Source organism: Parus major, chromosome 3 (assembly GCF_001522545.3).
Source record: "Parus major isolate Abel chromosome 3, Parus_major1.1, whole genome shotgun sequence".
NCBI lineage: Eukaryota > Metazoa > Chordata > Aves > Passeriformes > Paridae > Parus > Parus major.
In genome coordinates, this window is record NC_031770.1 from 7,791,416 (window position 1) to 7,817,601 (window position 26,186).

The 26,186-nt window shown below is 40.8% G+C and overlaps 2 protein-coding genes across 12 annotated transcripts in view; one reads left to right on the forward strand and one right to left on the reverse strand.

Annotated features, from left to right (window-relative positions):
- Positions 1–26,186, reverse strand: part of APLF (aprataxin and PNKP like factor) — a 62,193-nt gene that overhangs the window by 30,168 nt on the left and 5,839 nt on the right. For 4 of the 11 annotated variants that reach the window (XM_019005914.2, XM_033513199.1, XM_019005909.2 and 1 more), the window contains exons 5-9: positions 24,738–25,126; positions 19,517–19,642; positions 18,272–18,318; positions 17,213–17,266; positions 155–209 (exon numbers count right to left, since the gene is read on the reverse strand). In XM_019005914.2, coding sequence (XP_018861459.1) covers positions 155–209; positions 17,213–17,266; positions 18,272–18,318; positions 19,517–19,642; positions 24,738–25,126 — 671 coding nt within the window. Of the gene's footprint in view, positions 1–154; positions 210–12,833; positions 13,698–17,212; positions 17,267–18,271; positions 18,319–19,516; positions 19,643–24,737; positions 25,127–26,186 lie in introns of those variants that run through there. The other 7 variants (XM_033513200.1, XM_019005915.2, XM_033513201.1 and 4 more) reach the window with 5 other exon arrangements.
- PROKR1 (prokineticin receptor 1) lies at positions 2,246–9,643 on the forward strand. Its single transcript, XM_015620735.3, has 3 exons — positions 2,246–2,605; positions 4,093–4,764; positions 7,392–9,643. The coding sequence occupies exons 2-3, from the start codon at positions 4,268–4,270 to the stop codon at positions 8,086–8,088; spliced, it is 1,194 nt and encodes a 397-aa protein (XP_015476221.1). The 5' UTR covers positions 2,246–2,605; positions 4,093–4,267; the 3' UTR covers positions 8,089–9,643.

A 26,186-nucleotide genomic window follows, 5' to 3' on the forward strand; every position in this document is an offset into this window, starting at 1 on the left:
ATGGATCCCCAGGGGCTGTGGGTGGATCTCTGCATCCCCATGGATCCCCAGGGGCTGCAGGGCACAGCTGCCTCACCATGCTCATCACCACAGGCTGTAGAGGAATCCCAGCTCTGGTGCTTGGGACACCTCTTGCCCCTCCTTCTCCACTGACCTTGGTGTTTCCATGTTGTTTCCCTCACATATTCTCATCTTCTCCTCTTCTCTGTCTAGGAAAAAAAAACCAAAAAACACAACTGTGTCCCCTGTTGTTCTGATTTTCTTCTTAAATATGTTATCACAGAGACATTACCAACATCTCTATTTGGCCCAGCCTTATTCAGCAGCATGTCCACCTTCAGACCCATCAGGGTTTGGCTCTGCCAGACCTGGTGGAAGCTTCTAGCAGCTTCTCACAGAAGCCACCTCTGTGGCCCCCCATCTAGCTAAAACCATACCATGCAATCCCAATACAGTGTTTTCCATGATAGTTTACAGCAGCAACTTTTCTATCTCAGCCTGAATTTGTCACACTGGTGACACTAGTCCCAGGAAATGCCTTGTGATGCTGTGTTGAATGTTGTGACACCACTGGGGAATCATCAGTTAACGTTATTAAGGAGAAAGCTTGTCCCCTGCAGAAATCACACATCTGAATCATGTACATACACTTGCTGCATATACCCCACAGCTTTAGAGCCCTTAGACTACCACACTAGCCCTTGCTGCAGTGGGCCAGGGTACTGGGACAGTCATTGAGGCTCTAGACCCACTCCTGAACTTCCACTCTGCCCAAGGACCATTCCCAGCACCGCTGGTTTTGTTCTCTATTCGATGACAATCCACAGCTACAAAGCACAGCCTTGAACAGCACATATAAATCACATTGTTTCACAGGGCTCTGGTGTTCTCTGAGAAACAGCTTGACACAGACAGCACAATTCCTTGGAGCACAGGAGATGAACTACTGCTGTACAGAAGCTTGCACTGAGCACGCAGCACACATCTGGAGTTATCAAGGCTCTGATGCCAGCTTGCCTTGAGTCAATGGGGAGAGACAGCTCTGCAGCAGATGAGGTTTTGGCCTAAAGGAATATAAATATCTGGATATCATATTGCTTGATTAGCCTAATAGATAACTTCTTGTGAGACAGCTGAACAAAGTCTTACAGAGATCATGAACATACTGAATGCAGAGCTCCCTTTAGTGTCTCAGCTTTTCTTCAGGGGCATTTAAGGTTAATGTGGCCCATTTTAGGGATAGTTTTAACATGGCTCTGATGTGCACAGTTTCCTTTGCCTCTCTCTCCACACTAACTATATTTACATTTTTGTGACAAAATTTAACAGGTGAACTGGATCTGATTTCCTCATTGTTGTTCTGGTTGCACCCTTTCAGGACATTAAAAATCCCTTAGTGTATTTTCAAATATTAGACTGGCTGTTCAAAACAAAGCCAAGCAAAGTATTTATTGTGAAATCCTTAATCCTCTCTGCTGTCTGCAGACATCGGGGACTTTCCCATCTTCTTCAAGTTTTCTGGAAGGAATGCCACAGTAGTGGCTCTTTTACCCCAGGCTTATTTTACATTCACAGGTTTCTTTCCTTACCTTCTTTTTCCAGAGCTAAGTGCCCACTAGCTCACAAGAGCTCAGCCTTGTGAATGTGCATTGGGGACACACAGTCTAAGTTTTCTGCAAACCCCCTACACTCTTCATGACCTTTGACAGCCTCTGATGGTGTCATCTGCTGGGGACTATGCAATGTGTCCCACTACAGACCCTGGAAAACGTCAGCTAAGTGAGTAAGTCCGGAGGTGAAGAAGACAGGTGATGTGCCACACTTTTCCTTTCCTTCTGGAGAACTGGAAAGCAGAATAACTGCTTCCTCAGGTGTGAGTGCTTCAGAGCAGTGAGGAGGCAGCATCAGCAAAGGATACCAGGTCTATAAGGATTTACTGCCATTTTTCCGGTCTGATTCCCTAAGAGGGCAAGGAAAGCTGTCAGGGGTCCTCTGATTTACGGCTATTCACTGTGTGTCCCTCCTGCTGGAGCTACTGCAGCTGCAGTCCTAAAGACAATAGCCAGAGAGAGACACACAGAGAAAGGTTCCCGGGGAAAGCACATCACCCTCCTTCCTCCCCCTCCTTTCCAGTGGGAGGTTTGTATTTTGCTTCTGTGGCACATCAGGTGCAGGCTGCTGCTGACCAGCACGGGCAAAACCCAGAGAGCAAGGGCAAACCAGGGTTTTTATGTTCCAAACTCAGGCTTGCTAACAAAGCCACTCTGACAATTCCGTGCATTCAGGGGGTTTAAGGCAGAGGAACCCCAAAAGGGCTGTGCTCTATTGTCTCCAGATCGTGCTGCCTCTTTAAAATCAGAAATGCACGGACAGCTTCAAGGTGCCTCCCACTGAGCAAAGGCTTTAGATGCAGGCACAGAGGCAGAGGAGCCATCCTCCCCTGAGCACAGGGCTAACCTGAATGGGAGAGAAAGGAGCGCTCAGCGGAGTCCTTGGGCTACTTCCAGTGATCCTTTCCTCCTGGAACAGCAGCACGTGCAGAGGAGAAACCTGGCGGCTCTCCACAGGGTGCCTCAGACCTCCGAGAAGATGAGCTCAACTGCAGGTACCCTTTGCTGATAGCGTGATGTCAGTTTGTGGATGGTTGTGTTGTCTGTATTTATTTTATATCTCTTTTGGTATTTAGCAGCGAAATCTGACACAGATGCTGCCCCTTGCTTTGGACAACAGATTTTGCATTCGAGTGTTTATTTAGCACTTCTCTTAGATGAATGTTTATCTTTCCAGGCAGCTGTGGAGATGTCTCCTAAAGCAGCTCCTTGTCAGAACTGTTTGGTTTCAGGCTTTGGCTTTCTGTTATTCTGTTCTGCAATGCTCAGTTTGAAAAACAACGTGGTGACCAAAGTTGTAAAAGAGAGTTTCTGATAGATATTTGTCAAGTGTCGGTACATCAGGGTCCGAGGGTGGTTCCAGGGAAAGAAGGGAGCAACAGCTCCACTACGGAGATTATCCTTTGTAGCCGTGACTGCTATTGTTCACTAGAGTTTGATACCCCAGGACTGGCTGCCTGAGGGCAGAAAAAGCAGTAATGCTCCCTGATCCTCTGCTGGGATGAGGTGAGACTGTCCTAACATCCAGGAGTCTGGTGTGAAGATTCCTAGATGGATCATGGGAGGAGAGAAGAAGATGCCCTCTTAGCATTTTGATACTGAGAGGCAAAAATAAGGAGTAGATGAGATTTCTTTTTCCCCTCTGTGTGGAAAAAAAATAATTGTTTTTAATATTTGGTACATTTAGCAGTACAAAGACAGGAGCCTGCTCCTCCCCAGCATCAAAAATGCAAGGCACTGTCTTGCTTACAGAAGATTTTCCCTTTCACCTTTCATTCCCTGTGGAAACACTTTCCCTGTGAATGGCAGATCTGCCATCACAGCTAAGCTCTACAAGCTGGTTCACGGGACAAAATTCGTGTCTCTGCAAATTGGCAGAGCTTCACCTCTTTGACAGAAGTGATAATGGATTATGCTGGCAGGAAATTTTATCCTCAATTAATGGCTGCCAAAAGGGAAAGTGCTGGATTTAGTATTTTCTTGGATCTTTGCAACTCTTACTTCATTAAGAAATGTATTTAGAAGCAAGGACATCAGTTCTCTTTTCGTTCTCCTCTACGACATCACTCTGAAACAACCAAAATAAAGCATAAACTTTGTCCAAAAGGCACATCAAATGCTTTACAGCACACTGAGTTGTCATTTTAGTGTCTTTTACCTTGCAGAATGATGACAGCACCATGGGCTTGCGGGCCAGTGGAGGCTTAAACTAGACTTTACATTCCTCCTATATTGTCATTTCACTGCCTGATGAAAATTTCATTGCTGGTAAATAAAACTGCTGCTGTAACAAACAGTGCACGAAGCAACTAGAAGCATTTATTTTGTGAGAACAGAAGCTTCCCTTCACAGGGTATTTCTTCCTTCTGTGCACATGCAGCAACAGATCTGTGGGGCAGTAAGGTGGCTATTGCTTTCCTTCAAGATCAGTACTTTTGCTGTCATCCTTTCAGGAAACATTTTCCTCTTTTTGTTTCCACAGAAGGAGATAAGTGAGGCTGTTGTCCTAGAATCTTCTGGGGACAAAGACAAGGTTGCTCACTGCTCAAAAGGAAGCTTTGGGTGAGGGCTCTCTCCTGCCATTCTTGTGCCCTGCCACACTGAGCTGACACAACACCGAGGGCCAGCCAAACTGCACATGCCAGAAGAAGACAGGCATGGCCACGGAGCAAACTGAACACAGCCTAAACGCTACCACCCGCCTCAACTTTGCTGCAATCTACAACACCCACGATGGGGATTTCACCTCCTTGCGAAACTTCTCTTTCCCTTTCAACTTCACTTACGGCGATTATGACCTGCCACTGGACAGTGAAGATGACATGACCAAAACCCGCACCTTCTTCACAGCCAAGATTGTGATCGGGGTTGCTCTGGTTGGCATCATGCTGGTCTGTGGCATTGGCAACTTCATCTTCATCGCTGCTCTCGCCCGCTACAAGAAGCTGCGAAACCTCACCAACCTGCTGTTTGCCAACCTGGCCATCTCAGACTTCATCGTGGCCATCGTGTGCTGCCCCTTTGAGATGGACTACTACGTGGTGCAGCAGCTGTCCTGGGAGCATGGCCATGTCCTCTGTGCCTCAGTCAACTACCTACGAACTGTCTCCTTCTACGTTTCGACCAATGCTCTCCTGGCCATAGCTGTTGACAGGTAAGTGGGATGCTACTGACCGCACAAAAATGTGGCCACAGCTCCCGAGGTTCCAAACCATGTCCTCCAGTGCCACATCCATACTTTCTGTGAGCTAGTCCCTGGGCAGCTTGTTTTGATGCCTGACCACTTTTTCAGTGAGGATTTTTTTTCCCAATTGTGCTGCAGTCCTGGGAGACTGCCTTTTACTCCAGGAATTTTAATGATTTAATTTAATTGTATCTTTTCTCAAGACTCTTCTCTCAGCCTGATGCACCATGGACTCTGACAGACCAAGGCACTTGAGGATCAGCCTCATGCTGGCATAAGTCTGACATGACTGGCTCACAGAAAACCAGAGACCTGCTCACTAAACTCTTTACAGAAAGGTCATCATCACAAAACCTCTTTCATGTACAAACACAACACACATCTCTGTAGACCCTCTGCACACACATATGTGACTCCCACCACTCCTTTCTCTCTTCTTTTCCCCAAATTCTCTCATGTGCCATTTCAAACTTTAGTATAGTGTTGCAGTTTACAGTCCCTGATGCAGAAGTCAGCTCAGGAGTAGTTAGCCCTGCTGAAGGCTGTACAGATACAGCTTGTGTATGGTTGATCCAGCTGTTCCTGACATCAACAGAACTCTGTGAAAAGACTCTGGAGAAGTTCAGAGTTTTTTTGCCTTTGGCTCCTACATAACAACTCCTTAACAAGCATCTATCAGAATATCCTTTCAACAGCAGCTGAGGACTCAGGGTAAAGCTTCTAAACACTACCATGTATGCATTACCATTTTCTATCAGTTTTTCAGCTTCTACAAAGTTTTCTTGGAAAGCTGTGCTAGTGCATCCCAGGTTGATGAAGTAACATGGGTCATGGCGCCCTTATGTCTGCTAAGAAATCAGATTTATAGCATATCTTCCCACACATCTTTAAAAACAAGCCTGGTAAAGATTAATTACTGAAGCTTGTTGTAAGAACACTCTGTTTTGGTTTCATTGCTTTTCTTTTTCTTTTTTTTTTTGCAAGCTATTGACCTGGTAAACAGAGAGAAACCTCATTGTTTAACAATCACCTAGTCCATGTTAGTTATGTCATGTGGATTGTTGACTTCTGTCTCTAAAAAGAACAGGCTCCCAAGAAAAGTCTTCCCATGCTTAGATAATTCAAAAGGAATCAGCCCTGTAAAGCAAGCAATTCTGTCCCACTGAGGATTTCCTTCAGGGAGAGCTCTCTTTCTTCTTCCTCCATCTCTATTCACATGAAAAAATAGGAATTTCACTTTTTTAAGCCCACACCTACACTAGAAAAAATACAACATCTGAAAAAGAAGAGTGCATAATAAGGGTCCAATGTCCACACTGCAAATATTTAGCTGGGTCCCCTGGACCAAACACCCATGGACACTTAGTGTGTTTTAGGTACACTTTTGGAGCACATCTTCCAGAACACTTTCATCTGAATTCAGTTCATAAACTGCAAGACCACTCTATGGTAACAGCCCAAGTGTGGTAAGCAATTACAACCCACCACAAAATCTTCCTCCTGACTGTGTTGGGCAGATTGATCCCATCCAGCCAAGTGTTCTGCTGAGCAGATATGCATATTTATGCATACATACACATACACTGTGCCACTACATACTTCCCCAGGACCTGATCTAAAAATGTTAACATACCTGCTCCACAATGAGGCTGATTCATTCTCCTGTCCCCTGACATTTACCCTGAACTATTAAGAGCCATGAACAATTCATCTGCTTCCAAGATCTGGCTGATGAAAAGTGCTGCTGACTTTCCATTTTATTTTAGAATGAATATATCTTATGGATGCTATTCTATGTATTGAATATATACAAATGGAATAGACTCCAAAGGAATGAGACATTCCACTTTTTGAAACAATACTTTGGGTTAAACACAGTTGTACTGGGATCTCTGAAAAAAATATCTTCCTAGCAGAATACCACAACCTTGCAACTTTACAGTCCCAAGCAGTGCAAATAGCTAACTTCAGTTTTCTGTTTTGCCATATTACTTAATACTGTGCCTTTAAGGTGAATAAGCAATGGTCACCTCCAGAACCTCCAGAACATGCACAGAAAGGGTTTGCATGGGCAGAAAATAGATACACACTCCTCTAGAGTATGCATCTATAAAATAGGTACACATCCTGTAGGTGGCTTAAAATCATGTTCACCTGCAACCATACATGAACATCACCTTCAGGTCTTTGCACCCCATGGAATAACCACAGAAATAAGAAAAACACTGTGATACATATTTAACCTCCTTATAAAAAGAGCTATTTAAGTAGCTCTCTGCCAAGGAAAACATTTTCCTGATTCTACATGTTTGTCTTTTCTTCCCTGAACCTGACTAGAAGTGTAATACTGCATTTTTCAAACTCTTGCTCCTGTTTAAAAGGAAAAGTTGTGATACGAAATTGTAACTCAGCTCTTGGCTGCTACTTCACAGAATGTTCTTACAGATGATTATGTCCTTACGTACAAATATGTTCAGGCTCTCCCCTCAGGAATGACAGCAATTTCCTCCTGCCTGATTCTGTTTGCGTGTATTTTGAAGTGTGTTCTGATCAACAGTGTTTTCAGACTTCATTTTGAATTTATTTTTCCGTTCTAGGTATCTGGCCATTGTTCACCCACTGAAACCACGCATGAATTATCAAACAGCAACTTTCCTCATTGCCTTGGTCTGGGTCGTCTCCATAATTGTAGCTATTCCATCTGCATACTTCGCTACTGAAACCGTGTTGTTTATAGTGAAAAACCAGGAGAAAATTTTCTGTGGCCAAATTTGGCCAGTTGACCAGCAGATGTACTATAAATCATACTTTCTCTTCATCTTTGGCATTGAATTTGTGGTACCTGTGATTACAATGACCTTGTGTTACGCCAGGATCTCTCAGGAGCTTTGGTTTAAAACCGTCCCAGGATTTCAGACAGAACAAATCAGAAAGAGGCTTCGGTGCAGAAGGAAAACTGTTATGGTACTAATGTGCATCCTGACTGCCTATGTTCTCTGCTGGGCACCTTTCTATGGCTTCACAATTGTCCGGGACTTCTTCCCCAACATCTTGGTGAAGGAGAAGCATTATCTCACTGCCTTTTACATAGTTGAGTGCATCGCCATGAGCAACAGCATGATAAACACCATGTTTTTCCTAACCGTGAAAAACAACACCATGAAGTACTTCAAGAAGATCATGCTGCTCAGATGGAGGTCAACGTATAAGGGAAGCAAATCCAGCACAGATTTGGACCTGAGAACAAGTGCAATGCCAATCACAGAGGAAGTAGACTGCATAAAACTACAATAAACTTTCTGAGGTTCTAATCTCACTTTTTTTTTGGAGGGGGGTAAGGAGGAAATCATACCTTCTCAGAAGCTTCTTCCTTGTCTGTGGGAATACCCACCAGTGAGAGCTCTCAAAGCAGCAGCCGACTTTGCGTTCCCACCAGAACTCTTCTCACTGGACTGCTAGATAATGCTTAAGCTTGAATGGATGCTGTGCTTCAGTTTATACATCTCTCATTTTGGGATGTAGACACTCATTTTAGAGTTGTTTAATGAGAACAAAGATTGCACTAGAGCATATTACAATGATGGAAAAGTCGAGTGCTGATCCTAGCAGTGATGCTTCTTTGTTTCTTAAGAGAAACCTCTTAACCCTTTTGAGCTTATGACTCATACCTTTAAGCTATTTGGTGTCCTTTTCTTTCTGCTCAGAAGAGAAAGGATACCAAAAAAAGCCTATTTTGACTCCTGTCACTCTTTAACCTCTCAGTTTACCCCTCCTGATGAAGCTTATTGAAGTCTACAGACCACCAGCTTTCTATTGTCATTGGACAATATGCACAGCATGTTCTTATGAAAGGCACATACTCTGAAAGCTAAAACCTGCTTTACAGCCAAGTGAAAACCTCAAGTCTCTTCCTATTAAACCTTGTTTAAGAATGCTTTATCAATATTCCACTCTTTAGTTTTATGGAGAGTGTTACTCTGTCTGCTATGTATTTGGAAATGCCACAGATACATATGAAAAGGATCTCTTCCCTCACCTCCAGGCACCCTATGGCCAGCTTCTGCTGCCTTGAGATGCTGAGCTCATCACAGAACCAATCCCAAAATTGTAGAAGTTGGGAATAACATCTCCACATTATCTAGCCCACCCCTCTGCACACATGGGCCAGGATTGTGTCCAGCTAGGCTTTGACTGACCAGGGAATGCTGACAGTCTCCCTGGATCACCTGTGTCAGTGTTCAACAGCTCTCACTCAGTAAAAAAGTGCTTTCTTATGTTCAGATGGAATTTCATGTGTTTTACCTTGCTTGTCAGTGGGATCCATATGAAACTACAGCATGGTGGTGGGAAAAATCCAACCAGACATTTTGCCAAGTCTGTGTGCACCTTCATGATAAAGGATAAGTGAAGCCAAAATACCAGGGAGATCCTGAGATGATCCATCTTTCTGGGAGCAAGACAGGCTTAGGCTTCAGGGAGCCAGTCTCTGGTTGAGCTGAGTAGCTTATTGTCTGCTCAGATATGAGGCAACAACTCTAGATGAATTCTGCATTTCCTTCTGTGCTTCTTTTACTGTTCTGATTTAGTGCAACTCCAATCTGGATGTTTCTTAACTGGTAATTGTGACAAAGCAGGTGACAGTAACAGTAATACCTACTTGTTTCAACTACACATATTGTGGACTTCTGTGTATGGAAATAAAATCTTCTCTGTCATGATGACAAATGCTTCCTGTTTTAAAGTGTGTGGTTGTGCCTACTTTTGGAGTAAATGGTTTATTTACTTGTCTATTTGTGAATTTAAAGTGAGCAGCAAATCCCGCAAATAAAACATGGCATCAATATCAGCATTCTGAATTTTTTTTTGGTCTTTTTCCCTTAGCCATCACTTTCTTACCCAACTGAGTAATGTGAATGATCCCATTCCTGCTGAAGAAAAATTGACCAATTAAATTTAATGACAAAAGGATATTCAAACCCATTAAAATGCTCAAAGCCTCTCATCATTAGCTGTTCTTAAATATATGTTGGAGAGTATTTAATCATGTGCTGTTAGGCAAAACAATGACTGAAATCATCCTTCAAAATTTCAGTTTTGAACAGGAGTAAGTACTAAATTTGTTTTCCAGCCTGCCACAGAAATTTAAAGGACCAGAGAGCTGAAGTATTTCACTATCTAAAGACTTAATTTTGTAATCTCACCTGAAATCTCATGGTTCCTTCTGAAGCTATGCTCCCATATTTATCCCCTGAAACCTGCCCTAGTTGTTGGGGATTAGCTAGCATTACTACCTGTTATTAGTGTGCTGATACTCCTTATAACTGCTTTTCCTACATGGTTTTGGTGCAACAAAATCTGACAATTTCCACACTAGGGAAATACATCTAAGGCTGAGTTAAAAAACCCTTCAACTTCCACCAAGAAATATAGTACTAAACAAAATCTGGGATGAAGAATTGCTCTAAAAGTCTGGAAATCTTTCTGAGAGCTCCAAGGGAGCTCTTGTGGCCTGGTCTAACCACTGTTCTCATCCCTGTGCCTGCCAAGGGTATCAAAGCAGCATCTTCCACAACCCCTACTGAGGGTTTAGGTTTTGGGACTGCTGCATTTTTGACATTTTGAGGTCCTCCTAGCAGCAAAGCAGTGCTGTTTCCTGAACCTCTGGATAGGGCAGGAGAAGTCCTGCTTTGTCCTCAACTGCATTTGTTGTAAGCAGCATCCACAGGGAGAGGAGGTTTCCCGCTGAGGAAGGGTGACAGTTCTGTTCCCTGATCCAAGCACGAAACAGCCACATTACCCTTAGCCTGTGTCTGCACCAGCTCCAAACAGACCCAAACAGGGCACTTTCAGAGACAGTGTGTGCTCCCAGACTGAGCTCCAGCAAGCAGAGGCCTGGGGCCTGGCATGGGGACCAAAAATCACTTTAAAACTACTGTGAATACTCCTGATGTGTGCAGGCAGTGAGAACAGTTCCCTCAGGCAGGGGGAGCAGCCAGGGCAGGCTCTGAGGGAGAGGACCAGACCCCACATTCCCTAGGGCTAAGGGGAGATGTGTGTACAAAAAGACCTTTTTGTACCCACACAACTTACTAAAAGACAACATTTAGAGAGGGAATTGAATATGGAGTGTACCTACCTCTTACTCTGCTTCTAAGAGCCACATGTCAAGAGAGAAAGACAGGCACAAGCTGGGAAGAAGGTAGGATCTGTCTCAGAGGAGAAGCAGGCCTTTCCAGCACAACTCCTGCCTACTGCAGGGCAGGAAAAACTCTAGCAAGACCTCTGGGGCCACCAGCTGCCTACTATAAGCTCTAAGGAACAGCTGCAATAAGGGCTCCATCGTGCAAGAATTGCAGGATGTGTCATGGATGAATTGTGGGTGGGAGTCAGGCATCCTCCTGAGAGCCTTTGGCAGCATTTAGGAAACCATGCAGTGAAACAGCCCAATGATACCACGTCTCAGCTGTGGTTAGCTCAAATTTTTACTGCCAAAAGCAAAACTGTGGTGCTACCACACCAGATCACTGCTCAGCTGTCCTCCTACAGCACAGCTTCAAAAACCATAGGCTCACTTCCTTCTACAGCAGCTTCTCCAGAGATAACCTGAGGGCAAAATCCAGTCTCTGATTTCTCTACTGAAAAACACAAACCCAGGTGCACCTGGAAGCTAAAATGGTGAGCCAAAAAGGCTAAGAGAGCACTAGGAGAAGAAAAAGCAGCAATTCTCAACAACAGGCACTGAGAAAACAAAGGCTGGGCCATTAAAGCAATTGTCCCTCTACAAAAGGGGGATGACCTGCAAGATCCCAGGCCCGGGTACATCAGAGTAGCCAGCACAGAAAATTTCCCTGAAGACTGCCTCACTCATTGGGGAGCTAAGACTTGATGTGATCTTTCTGTGAGCCTCTCCTGTGGCAACAGCACCCTCCAGCTGCTGCCTCTGCAGCACAGCATCACCACAAACCACATCAGCTCACGTCAAACACCTTGGGAATGGCATCATGCAGGTATTCCCAGGATTCCCATGACTCCAACAAGTAGCAACAGATGCTTCAGCTTTTGACAGCTGGGTACTCGGGCACTTATCCAATGCTTGTACTGTCTGCATTCTCCCTCTCCCTATGTGGGCCAGGCTGTGATGCACACTGGGTGCTTGGGCTGTCCCCTTTCCAAATACTCTGTACACCTGTGCAGAAAAACACCACTGAGCAGAAAACTGAGGCAAGGTAGACACTTGTCCCTCAGACACAGAGATCTTGCTCTCTCATACACTGTTAGTCTGCATTGTAAACACACATTGCCAGGAAAAGCCCTGAATTGCAGACTCAATTAGCTTGGAAAAGACCTCTCAGATCCTTGAGCTCAGCCTTTGGCCAAACATCACCATATGAACTAGACCATGGCACCGAGTGCCAGTCTTTTCTTAAACACCTCCAGAGACAGTGACTCCACCACCTCCATTCCAATGTCTAACCACCTTTTCTGTGAAGAAAATTAATTCCTGAATTTCAATTCAGCAATTCAATTCATTCCAATTTCAGCAATGCCCCCATCCCCCTGTTTTTCTTCATATCTTAGTTCTTTTTCTCCAAGTCCAGGAATTTAGCATGGTCTTGAGCGAACAACAGTCTGTGTCAATTAGACACAGATTTGGAATTCACAGATTGTGGAATTCCCCTGGAATTTATGGTTCCCTCCACTGCTTCTTTCACCTTTCAGTATCTGGCTTTATCTTCAAGCAGGCCCAGTTTGTAGAGACACATCCCTCTAATTCCTGTCAGAGGAAAGCTCTGTCTCTGGAAGGACTCTGACTGACAGCTGATCAGGGCAGAGAAAACTTCCACAATTGGGCTGCAAGAGACCCCCACCTTGTGGACCCCAGGGAAAACAGAAATGCTCAGGAAATTGGGCTGTGGGAGGAATTCCTATCACAGAAATGCAGTTAACTGCACCACAATCCTCCCACCACTTTTTCACCTTTTGGAGGGAGGGCGGTCTGCTCGGTCCCCACGCCCTCACAGAAAATCACAGTTACACACTTTTCCCACTGTATATTACAAGTTTAATTGGGAAAAAATACAGTCATCAAGACTTTGCTGAGAATTGGACACAGTTCCAGTGAAGTACACAGAAAGAGGTACTGTTGTAATTAGAGCAAATAACACTATAATTGTTGAGCCAATCAAGTGTTTCAATACACTGAGATACTTTCTCAAGTGATTTAGACAACCTGTATTTAACTACTGTACCTGAAGAGAACCAACAAAACAGCATCTGGGGAAGATGGGAATAGAATAATGGAGTTTAATAAAAATAGCTTAGGCTTTCCTAGCAGCAATATTTCTTTCAAGCACAGGAAGATGAAGTTTTAACAACCTTTAAAAATGTATTTCAAAATATGAATGGTGCTGAAAAAAAAAAAATAAAAAAAAAAAAAGGGAGAGGAAAAGAAAAAATAACCAAAAATTTTCAGAGTTTACCCTCTGGGTCCATGTCTTAATAAAACAAACACCAGACCAGCCCCAAAATAATGCATGTGGACAAGAAAGGCATTGCAGAATCTTCTCACCCCCATTATTATCTTCCTGTAATCCCTACATCACAGAGAAAAAAAAATTTCAGACAATTCCTCTCCTTTGTGCAACCATTTTTTAACATAACCACACTGGACATTCATAAGGCTGCTCTGAGGAGCTATTTTTTGATCCTAACAAATCTACGTGCTTCTTGCACAAGTGTCTCAACATCTTCATTATCCTTCTCTTCTGAACTTGGTTCCCAGTCCGAGTCCTCATCAGTAGGATCGCACTCTTCCTCCTCATCATCATCTATAAAGCTGTCATTGAGGTCATATTCATTGGCTTCACCATCATTGACACTGTCTTTCTCCACAGCCCTTTTTCCTGCAGGGACAAAAATGTCATGTATTCATGACTAATAAATGTAGAGCTCAAGATCCCTCCCAGAGCCCACAGAGTTAAGTGTCTCTCTTCAAAAGAATCACCTAAACAACACATCTATCTTCCAATTAAACCTCTAGTTATTGCTAGATGGCTACTCTGACCCTAGATTTTCTGCCTCCATCCATCCATCCATCCATCCATCCATCCATCCATCCATCCATCCATCCATCCATCCTATTCTTAGTCTTTGGAAGCTGATAGGACTTTTAATTCCTACTCACTTCTTTTCTAAGCTTCACATGAGAGAAGAGTGATCTGATATTGTAGATCACTCACCTCCTATGTTCTCCACTTGCCTTCCAGCTGGATAATCTGTGTTTCCCTTCTGAAGGTCATTTCCTTCAGAAATGCATTTTGACAGATGCGTTTAAGCCTTGCTCTGAACATCTGTGACACCACTTTTCTTAAATGTCAAAAATTCCTAACTAGCCATGGCCTCTTAATATTCCAATCATGTCTTATTCTGTCCTTAAGTCACATCTCTGAGTAAAATCACGTTTATTCCTCTTCCTCCCTCCCATTTTTACATTCTTACCTTATCTAGAAATGACCATTCAAAGATACTGGTTTAGCTAACTTATCAGTAGAGCAGTCGCCACCAGTCTTCATATGAAACTATGAATATATATTTTTTCTTTAGCTACAGACCACAGCCCAAATCCTAACTCTAAATTAACCATAAGCACTTCTCAGCAAACTCTTGAAACCTCAGGTCAGAGCTCCAGGCACAAACACAACCACCAGGATTTCATGTAGCCAGACTATAGCCTTTATCAGTCACACTTTTCTAGGAGTGGGAATGCTCCTGTTCCAGAATTACCTTCCTTTTTATGCTTGCTGGCTTTTTGTTTAACAGACTTCAGAGGAAATGAATCATGCCATGGTTGGGAGGATACATTCATTTCAGGATGTTTCCTCCCAATTTGTCTCAAACCAAGACACTGTGTTAGCCCATAACCAGCAGAATTTCTTAGCAGAATCACAGACTATAGTCCTTGCAGAATTAACAATGTCCTGGAGGGGTCAAAATGAAGATGCTGAATAAACTAAGAAGAAAATCCCCCATCTCAGACTAAGCTTATGAGAATAATGATCCCAAGGGCTGTTTATCAAAGAAAAGCCCTTTGCCACTTTCACAGCACTGTGAGTGGTAACAGAAGCAGGAATTCTGGCAAAATACTGATGACTTTCATATTCTTCCTACAAATGTGGGAGGTGCATACCATGTTCTCCCTCCCCATACATCTATGCTTTGATTTTAGCAGTGAGTGATGCAGCTCCTCTTATGCCTTTCCTCTCTACTTCTTTCTGCTGTAGTTTAATTCAGCCCTGCAGCCCCTAAAGCTGATGATTAAGCTCAATTTTGCCTTTTCTCTAGTAGCATATCTATAAAGATGACCTTGAAACTTTGTATGAAAATATCTCCTTAAAGTGGGGAAAAAAGGGAGCTGACTGCTCCTTCCAAAATGTTTTATTTTGAAGTGAGCTGATCAGCTTGCTAGAAAACCTATCTACAAGTGTGTAGGATAATCCTGCACATTCCATGGTTACAGGGTGTTACTTATCTCAGCAGCAACAACCTAGAGAAGTCATTCACTAGTGACAATTTAAGGACAGCATAATGCTGATTTTTTTTTTTCAATTCCTTCCCTACAACTATTCCCCAGTAATTTGCCTCAGATTATTTTTCAGAACATTCTCTACAGGCAATTCTGGCAGCAATTAGACTTAAGAGCTAAACATGTTAACTGTCATGTGGAGAGTTCCCCTATTCTCTTGGCTGGTGGAATTTAAATACACTTGTAGGGAATTTAATCCTGCTGTGTCTAACGGTGCAGCTGTGCCAAATATGACAAAATAAAGATTAATGGAGCCCTTACTGTCTGTCTGACCCTGCAGGATGTGGTATGATGGCCTCCTACCTTTTATATGAGCACCACCTTTTATAAGCTTTGCCCTCCACAGAGCTAAGTAAGCCTGTCAACAAGACATTAAACAATTTTTAAAATAGTGAATATAAACAGAACTTAATGAATTAATTCCCTTCTTCCCTGTCTGTGTAGAATACCAGTTCTTCCCCAGTTCGTTCTTGGTGAGAAGAGTTGAATTTGACAGACTGAATTTCACTTCTGTGTGTAAGTTTTACATGGTACAAGAGCAGCACTTCTCCCTTCAGAGTCACCCCTGCCTGACCATCAGCTGCACACACAGAACCTACTATTTGGGTAAGGAAGGTGCTCTTATGAGAGGCACAGCTACAATTTAAAACCTTCAAGAATAAATTTAGACTTTTAGATATGCACACAGCTCAGCCTGCTTCATTCTAAGATCTCCAACACTCACTGCATGCCTCAACACTCTGTAAACACAAATTTCTACCACGGACCTCTGATCAAGATGGGGCTGGTATTTGTATCACAGGATGCACTAAAGCACACAGGTAACAAACATGCCTCAGAATATGCTGGTGCACAGACACAAGCACAGCAAATATTTGGTGACAGCCAACATGCACACAAACTTGAAAAGGAAATGGTGTGGCAAAGGAATTTCTCAGTGGAAAGTTTAAAACAACCTCCTGCATTCACCCACAACAGAAATAGAGGCCAAAACACTTTGCCTGGAAAGCTAACTACAGCTATTTGCACTTCTATTTATTTTCTGTAGAAAGCAGATCCATTTTGAAGGTTTCTTGAGGAAATTGCCAGCCACTGCTTGGTGATCTCAAAGAAGTCAAGCTAATTCCCACTGCCACTCAAAATGCAGCAGTTCCACACCCTCCTGCCTTACCCTGACCATTGAAAGTGAAGATTGCACAGCATCAGACTTTCAGACTGCTCTTTAAAGCTCACTTTCAATAAGATGAGATACAAAAGAATCCTGAAAGCAGACCTAAGCATGTTTAAAACTTGAGTCTGTGCACCTGCAACATACATAACTTCTGCACTTTGATCCTAACAAGCCCTGAAACATCAATAACTCAGGGTAAGAGTGAGTTCATCAGCACATGCACAGATTATCACCTGAAAGTTATTTAAAGGTCAATGCAATGCAGAGGGAGCATCTCCATGTTGTAAGAGCAATCACTCCTTACAAGGCAACCTTAACTAGCTGTGCATGAAATACTGGATTCCTTCCATCCTATTATGGCTGCCGTGTAAGGAGTGAGGATGGAACACACCATTTAGCCATATGTGTCTCTCCTTAAAATATGTTTGTTTCCTTGTCTGCTTCTAGGCAAATACAGCTATGATTATCCAGGAAGACTGGCACAAATTCAACTGAAGCACTATTACTTGTAAGAAAACAAGAAGGATTTTACTCAAATAATGGCTACTTTCTCCTCAGCTAATTATTATCAAGCATCTCCAGCACAATAAAATGTTGAAAGGGCCACAGCAGACCAACTGTGTCCCAGGCTGATGTGCCCACTCATAACTTTAGAATGTACTCACCATTCCTTGAAGATCGTCGCTGTGTTCCTCTTCCAGTTACTAAAGAAAAGGAAGCTGTCAGTAAGGACAGAGAAAACCCTGACATAAGGGTTATTCTTACAGCTGCTACAACAGAAAACTGACCTATTAAACAAATGCTGAAATGGTTGTGCTGTACTTACGGGTATAAAAAGCTACTCTGATGCCCCAAAAATACCGGTTTTGTCTTGAATCATTCCCAAGAGATTACCCAGATAAACTTAAATTATCCTTAAAATTATTTATTATTATTATTCTTAAAATTATCATTCCTGCCATCTGTAGACAAATGCCATCAATTCTGTCTGACTTGGGGATTTTAAGCAGGAAATTGGAATATTTTAGGGCATTTAAATATTTTACACTACTATTTCCATAAACGTTACTCTTTCTTAATAATGTCATTGCCCTGAATCTTCGAAATAAAATGCATTATCATGATATTTTCATAAGTGTTTTGCTCTAAACTACTGTTTATTTCATTGGGATTTCACGTGGAAAAACTCCAATCCAATAATCAAGAGAAAGCACCCCAAAAAAATAAAACCAATAATATCTCTTTTAATTCTTCAAGAGCAGACAAAATGTAAACAGCACATTCCCCTGTGGGTTTTTTTGCCAAATCAAGTTCCTGGAATACAAAAAGACTATGAAGTGTTAGATTAGGAAATCAAATTCAGTTTTAGTTAAATTCCCTCCAGTCCCCAAGAAGGCCTCAAGAGAACATATATGCAAAAATCAGTTCTTACAGTAAGAAAATCACTGGTAAAAAAATCCAGCACAAAAAGATGACAGACATGGTTGCAGTATTTTGTTTAGAGTATCAGAATACTTCAAAATTGTATCATACCTGAGAATTTCTGATTTAAAAAAAAATCCCAGAAAAAATAAAATAATCCTAATACAGAGGGAGCTATAAATGCAACTTAATTCCCTAAAGGGAGATTAAAGTATTTTATTGATATGGACTTGATGGTCCTTGTGGGTCCCTTCTAATTCAGAATTTTCTGTGATTCTGTAATATTGAACAAATTGACCCACCTGGAGGTGCACTGTGCTTGTATTCCAGCTTGTGCTGGGGGTTCTTCCTGCAAAGAAGAAAACAGTAAAAGCTTGATTCCATCACCTTGTTCCACATTTGTAAAGTGCAGAATTCCCTGGTATTTTATGAATAATTTTCAAGGCACAAAGGACAGTAAGGACAACAAAATTAACACAAAACCCCTTCAAATTGCATCTGTTCTTCATCAAAAGAATGATTAAATTTTTGTGGGTGCCTTCTTTCCTCTATCCCCAAAGAATGAAACACACATAAGAAAATTATCAACTAATGCAAGTTGTCTTATCTGCAAGGAGAGGCAGGTTTAGGTAAAGCATCTGTTGTATTCCTGGAAAGGATGTTGGCAATTTCATTACTGATATAAGCCTGCACCCCTCAGCCTGAGATGAGAAATTCATCTCATAGGTGTTTTCAAGAGAACCACTTTTTGTGCATTAGCTGAGTGTCACCAAGGCTTTTTCCTAAGAGCTGTCCTTATTTTGTTACATTTCAGGGAGACATTTTAGGACAACCACGCTTTCCAGGAGAAAATGTTTCTGAGGAGAAACAATCTTTAACAGCAGCCACTAGTTTCAATATGCTCCCATAGAAATGCTCTTGCCTCAAAATATATCTTCTTGTTCATTGTGATAATTATACAATCTGCTACATATGTAAAACCTAGATACTGAAAAACAAATGGAAAACAACAATATTTTGAAGAAAATCAGCAGTGCTTAGAAGAAACAGCAGACAGCCATAAATGGATTTTATTCCTCTGTCCTGGGGTGACATGCTGTTACCTCAATTATGCTTTGTCATAAATCAAGTACTGATTTAAAATCAGTACAAAATACCAACAAATCCATCATCCCAAATGGACAAAATCCCAAACAAATACATTATTGAAATTTAAACTAAAAGTTACAGATCAAGAACAACATGTAACAATAAATTGTTTATATAATAAAGAACAATTTACAAAATAGACACAGTGTTGATTTCCAGGTCAAGTTTTCATCCCTGATATCTGATATCATTACCAAAAAAGTGATTTTTACTGTGTCAATGTTAAAAATATGCACAGACTTGGATGCTTTAAGGGTTGCAGTCTGACCACAGTAAATTTCAGAAGGCTACAGTCAAAGAATTAAGAATTAGTCATTATTCCAGTGCCATCCTGCAACTGCAGAGGAGAACATTTTAACCTGTAAACAAGCAAAGCCACTTTGCACAGGGTTTCTCACCGATAACAAGCTGTTCCATAGGGACACTCAGGCCGGTTGTCATTGTCATCCTGAGCCACCATCTCTATGTCATGATAGTCATCATCATTAGGATGACTGAACTGCTGGAAATGAATGGGATTCTTCCTGCAAAAGACAAATATACACCAAAACTGACTGTTCCATTTCACCACAAGGAGAGGACATATAAAACATGTTACTGTATCACTGACGGCTCATTTTTCTGTGGTTACATGAAGAGAAGCTTTTAATGTTTAACTTGATGTAGAATGTATGACCTGCTTTCAGGATTTCAGAAGAAATTTTGTCCTAGCACCTGCTGCAAGGACAAAGAGGTTAACAGAGGTTAAACCAGGAAATTTCCTATTTCCCACCAGCTTTAAGTTTCAGACCTCCAACGAATACACAAAAGGTTTTATGTGAATTACAAATTAGTGTGCTGACATGAAGTTGTATCATAAGACATTAACAACTCCATATGTAGCTGAGTCACACCAGTGTTAGTGAGGACAGCACAAGACCATCATCCACAACTTCTTGCTCTACAACACTTGAATCTGAGGTAAACAAGTAGGGAACAGAGATTTATGCATCACTGAAAGATCATTTCTACCACTTCTTGGCCAGAGCTTTGTACACACACCACTCAAGACTAGGCAGTCATAAACATCACTTGAAGATGAGTTTTCTTCTTTCTACAATTGTTGCAAGTGGAATTTAAAAGAATACAAAAAAATCAAGTTCTGACTTCAGGACAAATTCATGTGGTAAACATGCTACAAAAAATTACATCAACATTAACATACTAGTAGCAAAAGCAAATCTACTTTTTCCCTATAATTTCTTAGAGACTTTTTTTTCCAAGCATGGTATTGAGAAGAAATGTGACATTTTTAAATAAGTTATCTGCCAAAAGACATCTACAAAATACTTTAGTGATTCCCTTAATTATTCTCAGAGTACATAACCTCTAGTGAATTTGTGCAAATTATAAAAGTGAGCTGCCTGCCTCAAGCAGGAGGAATAACAACTTTCATCTACAGAGTACTTCCTGCTATAACTTGGACTTGCTGCAGCTGCATTTAGAAGCATTCAGAAGTATGAAACATGCCAAGGACATGTGTGCAGCCACCTCCTTACACAGCAGCTTCCTCACTGATCTGAGAAATTCCTTTAAATTCACAAGTAACTCTTCTGAACTTCATAGAGGAGAGTGAATATTCATTTTAGCATGTTTCAACAACCCCATAACAAAAGAGCATTTGTTACTCTGTTGTTAAACACTGTGAGTTCCACTGGCCATTCAGGCCTCCTTTTGACATTCAAAAAATATCAGATATTTAGTATTAATTCTTTAAATCTCCATTTGCTGGATGTCTTTCACTCAGGAAACTCCACAAGCAAGTTACAAATAAACTCTTCTATAAGCCACTCATTAAAGATCCAGTATCCTTTGGTTCTGCTTACATAGGTGATAGGTTTCTTGTCCTGGTCTTTTGTTGCTTCTGCAAACTGCAGAATAATTCAGTGATGTTTCACTAGAAAGTACTGCAAGGTTGCAGTATTTTATTCCATAACAAATTCTCATGAAACATCCCTGATTGTGACAAATTCAGATTGGCTGCCTACTTCTTTCCCCATTAAAAATAAATGGGATGAAACCAAATCATTTAGAGTCCATTTGTTTTGTTTTCTTAATGCACAGAACTAACATACTTGCAGGAATAGCAAGAATTCTCAGCCACATGTAATACAATTTTTCTTCAGAAAGGGATACAGCAGCAACAGAAGTTCTTTGAAGTAGTTTTTATCCTTATTCCTACATCAAGATACACTTAGCATCATAGTTGCCAAGGAAAGAAGGACTAATAGCTGTCAATTAAAAGATTTATTGTATTTCAGGAGATACCATTTCCTTTAAAAACATCGCTTCAAGACCTACTTGGACAACACCAAACAGCCATTACTGAAGGCAAGGGGGAAAAAAAGAAAAAGCAGCATGGGAAAAAGGAGGAAGAGCAATGAAAGAGTTGTGATGTACAAGTCCTTGTCACTAGGCTTCAGGAGTCTTTTGGCCAGTAGATGATGCTTCTTAAATTATACATTACCTGTGGAGCATCTCAAACATGTCCTACCTCAGATGCTCAGGAGAAACATCCCATTTCATCTCAGCTTTACCTGGCTAATTTATACTTATTCTATGTGTAGTGCAACAATAACCAGCAAAATAAAAGGAAGCAGAAAAGTGCATAGCTAATAAGCAAACATCTTCCCTTTTTTTTTTCAGAAAAACCCTAAGGTTTCTTCCTTCCTTCTTCCTTTGTTTGGGGTTTTTAAATATTTATTTCTAGACATAAGATATTTGAGTTACAGGAGCACATCTATCACACTCTAAGTTGCACTCCAAAGTTAACTGTTTCACAATTAAAGCCTCAGTTCACAGGAATGTGTTAATTCATTTCATCAGTTAATTACATGAAAAATAACCAATTAAAAGCCTATTTTAATAAGAAAGTTTTATGAGCGTTGCCTTCATAAAAACATACTGACACAGTTACTGCAGCTTTGCTTTCACAGAAACTCTAAATTTGTGTAGTCAACACTAAATGATGTAGGAAACTATGCAAACAAAAACTATGCAAATAAAACTTTAAAACTTCTTCAGAATCAATACAATCATCCTCAAGCAGAAATTGAGTACTGCTCAGTGAAATATTTAAGACAGTCATTCATCTGTGTAGCTATCAAAAGAAACTTTAAAATCTTCTCATAAAGCAAATTTAACTGACCAGTTCAGAATCCCTGATTCCTCACAATCCCATGCAGAAGACCCTTTGCCATCTCATGTTCTTACATCTTCAGCTACTGAAAGAACCTCCTAGTGAAAATGTAATGAATTACCAGCACTGCCTGAAGTTATGCCATGGCTACACATAACATGTTTTTAAGTTTTACACTTCAATTCTGAATTAGAATATAGGTGACAGGACTAAAAAAAAAAAAGGACATATGCAGGTCTTTAGCTGCCTGATTTACAAGCTTAGAGTGAAAGGAAAAATACTTATTTCATAAACAAACAAACAAAGCAAAGTATTTAGAAGAAACAAATCCAAATATTGGTTAAGCATCCCCTGCTCTGACGGTTCTAGGAGAGATTTACACACCCCCAGTCAGCAAAGAACTGCACTCCAGGCTATGGCAAAAGAATTGGATTGTGGATGAAAGATTGTGAGTTCCAGTTTCAGAGATGAGAGTTCAGGTCTACTATACCCCTTCTATGGTGGCCCTTAAAAAGGGTGGTGGTGGTAGATTTAATTCCCAATTCTGCTAACTTCAGAAAAGGACATGTGACAGCATTCAGAGGGTGAGTTCCTCAACAACAGATACAGGCAGCTACAACACACACAGAGCATTTTGCCTCCTCATGCCAACAGCAGCTCCTTTGAATTTGGCACCTCCAAAAGTGACACTGAACAAAGGTGACAAGCAGACTCCTTGGGGCAAGAGGTGTACATTGAGTTTGACTCTCTCAAAAGCACTGTTTACAAATTCATAAATGAAGAAACTGAACTATGGGTTACAAATTTACTTCCTAAATGTTTAGGACAGGCTAACAGAAATGTAGTCAAATAATTAGAACTAATATTTAGTCTTTGCTCTAACACACTTTTGCCACCATACAGAAATAACTACTTAGGGGCCTTGAATTAAAAGCAAAGACAGACTACAAAGCACATTTCTTTTGCTGCAAGCAAACAGGGTGAGTTTCATAATTTTCCTGAAGATCAAAGCTGACATTTTTGCTTCTCCCTATTTACAAATTTCTCTGACAAAGTAAGACTGCTATTCATTATTTCAGAACATTCTTTTCTTTTTATAAAGCAATACTTTTCAAAAATATTGCTACCAAATGTTTCACAATCAAGAGACCCAGGAAGAAATGTGCACACAGATTCCTACTCCCTATTACCATAACCTAAGATTTGCTTTCCTAAAGATAAGGAATATTTCATAATATCAGAGCATTAAATCTCCTTCAATATTCATACAGGGCAAAACTTGTCTCAGCAAAATTCAAAGGAGCTGGAGCAAACCAGAGGCTGCATTTGTACTACTGGATCAACAGAACTGTCTAATAAGATATGCTTTTGTCATAATCATTAAGGGAAAAAAATGAGGTATGTCAAAGCTACATGAAAACCAACACATGATGTGCTCATGAATACAACAGCTTTACATTTTGATATACGCAGTTAGCTCAGCATCAGGCCCACCAAACATACAGGAACCCAGTCACACTTGTGCTTCTTTGGTTCCTAATCAAACTCACTGTTTTTATTATTGCTGAAGCCCCTTGGGGGAACATAAAAAAATTCACAGGATCTGCTGTTTCCTGGATTACACTTGTCTTTTGTATTTATGAAGTACATGGGATTATCCAGAGCTCAAAACCTTCTCCTAAATGTAGATCACAGGTCACTGGGCATTTTCTAGGCTCAAGAGCATCTCTAGATTTCAACCTTCCCTTCAATATAACACCACAGATCTTTACTGGGCAAAAAGAACCAGCAGGATGCCAGGTACCCAGCACTGGTATTTTGGAACTTCTCTGGAACATCTGTATGACAAATCTTCTACCACCTCCATCCTGAAAGGATATGAGTGGGTGAAAAAGAAGAGGAAAAACCCCAGTTATTCCTCACTTGAAGCATTTCCAACAAGTTCTAAATATGCTTTGTTCTGGTTTTAGGGGTACTGAAAGCTTAAAAAAATTGCAGAAACACCAAGTTATAATAAAAGAAATTCTTGATTATTAACAGATGACAAATAGTAAGTATTTTAAACATCCAAATTGCAAAGCAGGCAGTAACTTCAATAAACACAATAATATTTCATATAAGTCTCACCTGCTAATAAAACAAACCTACAGGGTCTGTGTTGGGCATTTGAACCTTTTACATCTTCACCCTGCTCATACCATACACACAGGTCTTTTATTTCTTTTCCTTTTATATTGGACCTTTATATTTTATTTCATGCAACACTTCATCTTTTAATTTGATCAAGTACTTCATCCCTTGTTTGGGTTGTATTAGGAGTTAGGAAGACATCCCAGCTCCTCTTTTTATCCTTCTAAAATTATGTTCACCAAGATGTTTTTCCAAATCAAAGCTTGTAACAACTTTCCAGTTTGCCCAAGCTAGTTTTAATTCTGCTTTACCTGTAACAGCCACTTCCATACATGCAAGGTGTCCTCTTACGCTGCATCTGTTTGGAGCTTTCTGAAGCATCTGCACTTCTGTCTGAATCAGAAATCTCAGTATTGTAGTCCAGATTTGCATCAGGCTCAGGAATCCCTTCCTGGGCACCAAAGTATTGGGAAGTCCTGCCCCAGTGAGCTTGTTGGCTTGTAGAACCAGTAATCTGCTCTTTGTTTTCTGTTTCCTCAATTCTATTGTCTTTACTGGAGATCTGACCTGCTCTTTTAGACCATTTGCTATGCAGCTGCCTATCATTTTTTTCCAGAGAACTTCCAGGGCTTTTTGTTCCAGTCTTGCCACTTCCTTCCGTATCTCTCATGGTAGTCTCAAGAGGAAATCCAGATGAATTCTGTGGAACAAGGTTACATTTTGAAGAACCTGAAAATTTACACACCTCAGAATTAAAAGCTTTGAAGTAAAATTGCCTCATCATCCCTGCTTTCAAAATCAGTCATAGAACAGCCCAAGTTAGAAAGGACCTTGAAAGATTGCCCAGGCTTTAAAAATCTTCTACTGCACTTCCCAAACTCAAGTGCACTGCTAAACACAGCTGCTGAATGGAAACCTCAAGTTCAGAAAACACAGAGAGCACACACTCTTAAAGAAAAGCTTATCCAACAGCTTCCTTCCTCAGCTTCAGTTCCCTCACAACATGCCCTCTTCTCTCACCACCTCAGATTGTGAATAGTCCAAGGACTAGTTTAATTTACAATTAAAAGTACTGTTCCTGAAAAATTTATGGGGATTAATGGGATGAAAATGTAGTAGACTGTAGAAGAATGTAGACTCCTACCTAAGAATCAATTTAAATGATTAAGGAATTACTTACTAATTTAATGAATTTCTTAACAATTTAAGCACCAAGATATATGGAGTATATATGTATTTATCTATATAGAAGATACATGGCAACTCAGGATATATACCCACATTGATTCATCTTAAATGCTTCAGCTCATGACTCTAAATCATAACAGTCACCATTAAGCAAATATTTCAGCTTTGACACAATCTGCATTTTAAATTTTGGAAAAAAATGTACATTTAAAATAAGAAATGTGTTCTTTAGAAAAAGAATATGAGATTCACAACTGGGGGAAAGAACACAGTCCTGACAACTGAGACATTACCTGGAAGCATATCTACATTCAAAGCTGAATTACTTTGATACATCATAGAACTATTAAAAAGTCTCTGCTTTCTAAAGATTATTATCTATGTTTTTCCTCCAGTAAATTTATAATTAGTTTACACAGGTGTGTTTGGCAGAACTTGAAAATTAGCCAGTGATTTCCTGTTTGATTTTGCTCCTTTCAATGCAAGTCTCATAAAATATTATCCAAAACCAGAGACAATTACATTTGAGCAGCAATGTGATTAAGAAAGGGCAAAGTCAGCATTGATATCAG